The sequence below is a fragment of the Cibotium barometz genome, chromosome 60, assembly GCF_041138505.1.
Source record: "Cibotium barometz isolate CiBa-2024 chromosome 60, ASM4113850v1, whole genome shotgun sequence".
NCBI lineage: Eukaryota > Viridiplantae > Streptophyta > Polypodiopsida > Cyatheales > Cibotiaceae > Cibotium > Cibotium barometz.
In genome coordinates, this window is record NC_141105.1 from 35,077,149 (window position 1) to 35,085,833 (window position 8,685).

An 8,685-nucleotide genomic window follows, 5' to 3' on the forward strand; every position below is an offset into this window, starting at 1 on the left:
CTTTTGATGTTGAGTGACGTTCAATGGTCCTTGTTCCTCCGGAAGGAATGAGAGAGGCTAGTTATTAAATGAGAAGGTTAGTGATTAGCAAGCATTCCTAACTGGGGTGTGGATTTTTATTTAGTGATGGTATTTTTATATTTTTGTGATTGCATTTTTTTATATTTTACCGAGCATTCCTAATAACTAGGGTGTGGATTTTGATTTAGTGATTGCATTTTTTTTATTTAGCGAGCATTTTTTGTGGGTATATTTTTTGCTCACTTTGGTTTTGGCAATCATAAGCAGAGTTACATGTTATTTCTGTTAGTTTGGAAACTATGAGATGTTAATAATGGGGGAGAAGAGAAGGAAGGATCTAAAGGAATGTAAACAAAATCATCAAAACGAGATTGTGATTCTTAGTTTCTCATCTAATTCATTGAAAGCGACATTCATCATTTGAAGAATCTGGCCTTCGATGGTGTCCCTTTTTGTTGCAGGATTCTTATTGAGTAGGACATATTCTTGCATGCTTTTCTCTTATGTTTTTTATGCTTTTATGTATATTAAGTACTCTATGAAGCAAATATAACATGAATTACATTAAATGAGTCAAAGAGACTCTTATTGAGCTGTTACTTCTTGTTGAAGTAGCCACTTGTTAGTCATGTATGAAACAATTATGCGACGTATGAGGCTAATATAGACATTTTCACTAAGGAATAGAGATCAATGTGTTGTGAAGACTCTAGTTTTCATTTGGAGAGGTTTGCAATTTAAAGAAAAATTCCAATTGATGGGTTGTACCATTGACCAGGCTTTCACCCACCATGGCCCCCCCATCCAGAGATGTACCAGAAAAGTTGTCTATGATGAGGCTTTGGTGCCAATGTCCTCCAGTGCATGAGTATGGATATGTACTCATGGAGCAAGTGCTACATTAACTTAGCCAAAAGAATAGTAAACTATAAGCTAACAAAAATGCATTGTCTATTGAAGATTGTTAGGATTCTGTGTAAGCATATTTAATCATCACTCCTCACATTTTTACTATGACTTCTTGAGTCTAGAAGTTTCACTGCACAGGTGCACTTCAAATTCTACAAGCACTTTAATCGTCACTCCTCACATTTCTGTTCCAAGTATGTTTAATATCTCTACTTTTTGAAACAATTGATCATCACACCCCCATCGGTTATTCTCTCCATGATTGCAAAGACAGTATCAGATGACAATGCTACCGCCGCGTACAATAATGGATCCTCATTTCTCCATTCATGCTTGCCAAACAACTCATGGGCTTAGTTAGCTAATTGTCAACATGATTCTTCTAGCCTACTTGACTATGCTGTCTGCAAGTATTGGATTACACTTCTACCCAATTGGGGAAGGAATCAATAAGTCTGAGATTTTTAGAAGCCTGGAGGAAGAGCGTGAGAAATACCGTTTGGCCTTGGGTATAGATAGGTCTATCGTGCCCTTGCAGACCCAGTATGCAGTAGAGTTGAGGCCCAGTATGCAGTGACAACTCTACTGAAGTGAATTCTCCTCTGGTCTGATTGGTGACCCCCTCCTGTCGGGCTTCTACTAGAATTATGGTGGTGCATTCTGGGGTTCGGGGTTGTTGCTTTGCTTATGGTCTTCATTATGTCCCCGTTGTGTTTTGTCTTTGGTTAGTTCTTCAGCATGGGTACTCTTGGGGGTCGGGGATGTTGGCTCTGGTGGGTATGAATGCCCTGTCGAACTTGTCCCTTGCATTGAGAATCGTCTGCAAGGCTACATTCTTGGGCTTCATCCACTGTGGTCTCACTTCAAAAAAGTAAATCTCATCTCCTAGCCTGAATACCATCACAGCCTTGAGCCTAAGGTGCTAGTTCCTTTCATACTTATCCATCACCTTTTGGGTTCAAAGTGGTAGAGGATTCTGTATGTTGTGTAGTCAACTTCGTGATTGCGGGACCTAACAGTCCCATTCTATCTTCCCCATGCTGGTACCAAAATGTGTCGGCAAGTAAGCAATTCAAGTGTTGGTCATGGCTATCCAACTAAATGCTACCATCTCTTAGGACACGGAGATCCTCTTGCATAGGCCGTACTTTTCAAAATAGCATGATAAAAAAGCAACTACACCAATGAGTTTATGGTTCAATTGGTGAAGATGATTGCCTAGGACCAAGAGGTTTTTGGTTCAAAGCCTCTCCAAGGTGCTTCCTCCGTGGCAACGCATACGGGTGGTAAAAAATAGTGAAACACAGGAGAATCTTGAGCCTAGGGCTAGTTTAAAAAAGAGATGAGGTGACACAAAAATCAATTGAAGATTGATGAATCACAATGAGAACTGGCACGTGTAAAGGGTGGAAGGCCTTGTACTAGATTCACCCATGTATACAAAATTGTCATGTTTACTTTAACGAGTAAATCACTTTGATCTCGAATCAATTTCAACCTAATGAAAGAGATGGATCAGGAAGAATCAAGAGGAGAAAATGCTAAGAATATGAGTGGTAAGAATGAATCACAATATAGAGTCAAAATGAAGCATGGTGTATATCTAAGGAAGCCACAAATTTGTGATGCTAGCCTTAGATCTCTCTAAAGGAATTGCACCCTAATGTTGCATAGGGAGAATCTAAAATGAGATATCATCAAACCTGACAATGCACAATGAAGATGTAGGTGAACTTGACTTGTAGATAATCTCGAAGTAGGCAAGTGTCTAAAATTTATTTATAAAATTTTGACATAGGTGCAAAAAAGAAGGGGATTCATTAGAAGATTTTATGCAAGGCTTGTCAAGTCATTGTACATCACCAATACACATCATATACGTCAGAGTTGTTGACTCTCCATACAAAGTTGTGTAGAAATTGTAATCGGTTCGCTCCTCAATCAATTTTATTGCTTTTCATTGTTCGAAATGGAAGTCCTACCATCCTCTTCGTGGGGAAAGGGTAGGTCCAAGCTTTGAATTCAAGTGGAATTACTACTTAGGAAGTCATTATAGCACATGGTATTACATACTTTCGTGAGTTGGTGGGTGGTCACCAATTCTCTCGCACATGTAGACGGGTGGTCTAAGGGATGGAAGATGCTTGGGTTCGAGGAGTTGAAGAGGGCGACGATGATTGGGGGGATTGGGAGCCTGATCATGTTATGGAGCACTCTCGCGAGGTTGAAGGCGGAGGGAGGGATGTAAAGAAACTGCACTTGGATTGGATATCAGCACGGTTGAACACCTTGGCGCAAAGCAAGTCAATTGATTAGAGGAAGGTTTATGCATGAGTCTCCTTTGAGCTGGTAAAGAGAAAGGTTGGCCCTTTCTGAATGTGTAGTGCCATTTATGGGAGACCGCCGAATAAGTCAGACCTAGGGAAACGATCACAGGCGGATATCTTTCATTAGAAGGTGCACCACCAAATAAGGCAAACCTAGGGAAACGATTACAAGCAGATATCTTTCATTAGAAGGTGGTTGCTCATGTACTTTATCTTGGCAAAGGTTCCCTATTTATGAAAGGTCAATCTATTTTTGATCTCTTTGCAAGGGCTTTAGTCATACGACGAAAATTGGTACATGTGGTGCCCTTTGATCCTCTTTTAACGTGAATAAGAGCTTGCAAGAGGCTGCCCTGTTTGGGTTAGGTATGTTGCCTCAACTGAGCCAACGCTTGGATGCAAAGAAATTGCACTCGGATTGGATATTAACATGGTTTAACGCCCAAACACAGATTGGGTCAGTTCATCAGAGTAAGGTATGTGCAAGAGTTTCCTTTGAGCTGGCAAAGAGAAAGGTTGGTTTTTTCTCAATGTGTAGTGCCATTTCGTTTTACCCTGGGAGACCGTTGAATAAGGCAGACCTCAAAAAATGGTTACAAGAGTATCTTTCATTAGAAGGTGGTCTCATGTATTTTATCTTGGCAAAGGTTTTGTCCTGTTTACGAAAGGTCAATCCGTTTTCGATCTCTTTGAAAGAGCGCCTTTATTCATGGGGCAAAATCTGGTACATGTGATGCCCTTTGATACTCTTTTTGATGTGAACAAGGACTTGGCCTGCCCTGTTTGAGTGGAGATCTTAGATGTGTAGCCTTGGCTAAGTCGCCACTTGGATGCAAAGAAACTACACTTGAATAGGATGTGGGTAAACGTCAAAACACAAAATAGGTCAATTGATCAGAGTAAGGTATGTGCAAGAGTTTCCTCTATGCTAGTAAAGAGAAAGGTTGGTCTTTTCTCAATGTGTAGGAGACCGCCGAATAAGGCAAACCTGAGGAAATGGTTACACGAGGATATCTTTAATTAGAAGGTCGTCTCTCATGTATTTTATCTAGGCAAAGGTTTTTTTAATGTCCTGTTTAGCAAAGACCTTTTTGCAAGAACTTTATTCATGGGAATTATGGGAATGATGAGGGGACAGGGAAGGAAGTTCTAGAACTTGATGAGGGCAAGTGGAAGGAGGTTGGACTAAAGTGGCCCTGTTCTCAATATCCAAAAGGAAGAGGATAGTCGCCGTTAGTCGGATAGCATATGCATGACATGGAATACTTTAGTTGAGACCCCTAGAACCTTGGAAGTGGAATTCGGTGAGCTTGGGAAGATGTAAGTTCGGCGCTTCAGGTGTGGCGGCTTTGGATGTGTAGCCAAAAATTGCAGAGGAGTGAAGCATACAAAAGTTCATTGTGAGGGAAGGTTAGGAAGGAGAGTCTAGCAAGGATAGTAAAATGGGGGGTAAGGAGAATTATGGGAATGATAAGGGGAAAGGGAAGGAATTTCTAGAACTTGAGGGAGGGGGGCAAGTGGAAGGAGGTTGGACTAAAGTGGTTGATAAAGCAAAGGGGAAATCTAGCTTTAGACAAATCAAAGAGTAAGTAAGACTCAAAGCAAGTTCGGGGTAGCAAGTCTCAAGGTAACTCAAGCCCTTTTCTATATTTGAATCCTTTCAATCTTTTAGGAGGGGATGACAATGAAACTTCCTTGGGAAAATTCAAATGGCAAGTGGAAACAGCCTGGAAGGAAATTCAAAGCGGAACCTCCAAGATTGAAGGAGAAGAGGAGGTCCTGAGATTGCCTTAGGATGAATAAGAGAAAGGATTTTAGAGGTTGTACTACTGTGCCTCTATCTGTGCAGTGCAATATCCAACTCGACAAGCCAGCTAAGAAGCATGATGCACCCGTGCATTGAAACTAATCAACTCAAGAAGTCAGTATAAAAAATTATCCTTGCCTCTCAACAGGCCAGCTAAACAGCATGAATCCATGCACTGACAGCAGGCAGACACCTGTCATGGTTAAATGCATGTGAAAGACCAAGCAAGATCAGTTACACCCTACAAGCCAAGCCCAGAGAAATTGAACAGAACAGCTGAAACTTTACTTTCTTAGAATTGATTAACATAACTATCAAGTTATTCTGGGCAGAAAACTTGTTTTGATCCAGAGCCAGTATTTATATCTTCACTCCAAGAGAGTTTACTCACAAAGCTTCATGATCAACTCAATCATACACAGTGTAGACTGTAGGCCGTGACATCATCCCCACTCACTTCATCGATGCCCAACTATCAAATAGACATGGTTCTAAATAAAACCGACAAGGTGATAGACTTTCACCGTTCTTCAAGTCTTAACAATTTTTAGAAGAAGCTCTTCCAAAGAACCAAAACAAACATAGCAGATGACCCAAAAAAATTAAGACTCTCCACACACTACTTGGCCATGATTGATGTTAACCTTACCCAGGGGCATCCTTGGGAATCTCTTAAGATTTATCTTCCTTACAATAGTGCAATAGACAAATCCTAGCCACTCTTGCCCTGGCATTACAACTTCAAAAACAATTTCACCCAATGGATAGAAATCCCTCTTGCCACACTATTTGACCGCTTTCAGGCCTTCATGTTCCAGCCTTCAACCATGTAAAAGCAACAGCAATAAACTGAACTTCTAAAAACGCAAACCACAAAATCAGGTGTCTTTGAAAAATGCTGAACAAATATAATCTATCCTTCAACAAAAACAAGTTACCTACTTACACCTTAGCACCATAGAACTCAAACAACCCACTATTGCTTCAAAGCAACAGTCTTAATAGCATAACACCTTTCAACTAGTGCATTTCTAAAACATCCCGACATAAGTAAAGGGCTTCAAACAGAATAGTCAAAATTGAGTGATTTCAATGACCATAGCAGTGACAGCAAAGACAACACACTCTTTAACGGTTCGCCTTTGCCACGCGCTCAATCTCATCCTTTTTCTTTATAGCATAACTGCAAGACAGAAAGATTAAACTCAATTAAGGCGAGGACAAGACAATGTGTAAAGATATCAGTAAAAAACATTTCGAGAACACAACAATGTGCTAAGGAACATTTTGAGAACGAGACAATGTGCTGAGATAAAGATAAGAGTATTATATACCTGTTGGATGAACCCTTAGCTGCATTTATCAGCTCATCAGCCAGACACTCTGCAATAGTCTTGATGTTTCTAAATGCACTTTCACGAGCCCCAGTTGTAAGAAGGTAAATAGCCTGGTTCACTCTTCTCAAGGGAGAAATGTCCACAGCCTGTCTCCTAACGACACCAGCTGATCCGATACGGGTTGCATCCTCCCGTGGGCCACTGAAGGAACTCATTATCAGTGCACAAAGAAACATACAAGACTGAAGTCAAGCATAAGGAACCACGCAAGATAATGCAAGTCGCAATAGGCATTTCACTGAGAATGATGTGCAAAATTCAGGCGTTCATGTGACACACCATGTCATGAAAAGCACATGTGACATAGCATATGGCGTGTTGAGTCATTCATGTTAAATAATCATGGGCCAAAGAATTCATGCAAAAATGACATGTCATGGGTCGAAGCATGTTCAGGTGAAAGATCATGTCATGGGCCAGAGCATTCAGGTGAAGGGCCTGAGTATTCAAGTGAAATCCACTCTCGTGGACCCAAGCATTCAGGTGAGAAATGTCTATGGACAAAGTACTCAGGTGAAATCACATGTCATGGACCAAAGCATTCAGGTAAAATATATTCAACTGACAAAGCATTCGGAGGAGAACAAATCATGTACCAAGGCATTCAGGTGAAATAAGACGTTAGGGAAGAAGTAATCATGTGAAACATGATGTCAGCAGCAACCCCATATTCATTTCCCCTTACACATCCCTCTAGCATAACTTCTACATTTGGTGCACATAGGAAGTTGGAAAATAATAACTTAGGCACCAACTAAATCACGTGACTTTCTTCAAGAAGAAACAGACAAACCTGTTTGATAACAATGCCAATAACTTTCATCGAGAAGAAACAGACAAACCTGTTTGATAACAATGCCAATAACTTTCATCGAGAAGAAACAGACAAACCTGTTGATAATAGCATCAACAATCACTTGAATTGGATTCAGATCTGTCAAGAGATGGATGATCTCCATCGCATGCTTGACAATCCGCACTGCCATGAGCTTTTTACCATTGTTGCGTCCATGCATCATGAGAGAGTTGGTCAACCTGTCACAGTGCCTGGTATCAGCAGGAGCTAAGGCTTAACCCTTACAAAAAGATCATCTGATCAAAAGTGTTCACCTTTCCACAATGGGGCATTGTGCTTTGCGGAAGCGCTTGACAGAATATCGCCCCGCTGTGTGTGGCACAAAGGTGGCATGCTTGTCCACAGAGACAGCAATGTAATCCGATAATGAAATGTCATTGATCTGAAGCAACATGAGGAGCACAAGCAGCAGACATATCAAAAGACCCCAAACATTGCAAACGTCTGGGCACTGCCTACTCTAAGAAATAGCAAGTGGTTGCTACAGGAATTCACATCAACCCATGCAATATGAGTTATTTCTTGTTAAGATGATCCCATAGCCAGGATCACAAATCAACAACAAGTGAGGAAATATTCAAAGGTGAAAAGTGCAAAAGCACCCTCTATGAAATGCGGAGATCCCCGTCAGAAAACATAAAAGAGAACCAAGACCAGGGGAATTGATGGTCCCATTATCTAAAATATATGGCATCAATGGAGGAGGGCACCCAAATCAAGAGAGACAGCAATCAACAAAACCTTACCTTTAAAACGATTAGAACACAGCCATAAAAAATGCACAGCCTAGCTCCGGCACAAGAAGATCCAACAGAAACAAAAAGCCTACACACAAGGTCGGAAGAAAAACCCCAGAAATCGGAGAAACCCTATATGCACAGACTGATAAGCTAGAAAAGACATCGTAAGCCTGCTTGCAGCACGAGAGCAGACCAGTTTTAGGGCGAAACTTACCTCGACGTCTTCGAATGTCCAGCGGCCAAAGAGCTTCACTTCCGGCTGGGCGGGGGAAAGGGCGGAGGCGGGGGCGGGGGCGAGGGCGGGGGCGGCAGCAGCCATGGCTGATCTCTGAAAAAATAGAGCTGCGTCACTAAACCCTTCTGCGTTCGAAAGGGCTCCCCACAGTTACAGCAGCGTGCAAAAGGGGAACAACAAACCAAACCTAAATATTTAGCTAAGCGGACTTTGCCTAGGGTTTCAGACTTTACTACATGTGATACACACCTAGAGAGAGAGAGAGAGAGAGAGAGAGGGGGGGAGAGAAAAAACCTTATTAATCTTGCTTATAGTACATGTGATGCACACCTATAGCTCGCGTCTTTAGTGAGAGAGAGAGACAGAGGGAGAGAAATAGACAGAGAGAGCCTT

At 41.5% G+C, this 8,685-nt stretch overlaps 1 protein-coding gene across 4 annotated transcripts; it reads right to left on the bottom strand.

Annotated features, from left to right (window-relative positions):
* Positions 1–5,443: 5,443 nt before the first annotated feature.
* Positions 5,444–8,466, bottom strand: LOC147605284 (small ribosomal subunit protein uS7-like). 4 transcript variants are annotated; one of them, XM_086793716.1, is made up of 6 exons: positions 8,272–8,466; positions 7,572–7,699; positions 7,353–7,496; positions 6,399–6,602; positions 6,190–6,247; positions 5,444–5,883 (listed from the first exon to the last, which is right to left on the bottom strand). In XM_086793716.1, exons 1-5 carry the CDS (start codon positions 8,374–8,376, stop codon positions 6,193–6,195), a joined length of 636 nt encoding a protein of 211 aa, XP_086649842.1. In that variant the 5' UTR covers positions 8,377–8,466; the 3' UTR covers positions 5,444–5,883; positions 6,190–6,192. The 4 variants fall into 4 exon arrangements, with proteins under 4 accessions (XP_086649842.1, XP_086649844.1, XP_086649843.1 ...); XM_086793718.1 differs by having other exon boundaries at positions 5,444–5,913; XM_086793717.1 differs by having other exon boundaries at positions 5,444–5,921.
* Between the last annotated feature and the right edge of the window lie 219 nt (positions 8,467–8,685).

Excerpts from the sequence above, each read along its gene's own strand:
- LOC147605284 (XM_086793716.1), bottom strand. The coding sequence starts at position 8,376 with ATGGCTGCTGCCGCCCCCGCCCTCGCCCCCGCCCCCGCCTCCGCCCTT. Across the intron at positions 6,603-7,352 it reads GTTGATGCTATTATCAACAG|TGGCCCACGGGAGGATGCAA; the intron begins GTTTGTCTGTTT and ends GAGTTCCTTCAG. Across the intron at positions 6,248-6,398 it reads GCTAAGGGTTCATCCAACAG|TTATGCTATAAAGAAAAAGG; the intron begins GTATATAATACT and ends TCTGTCTTGCAG.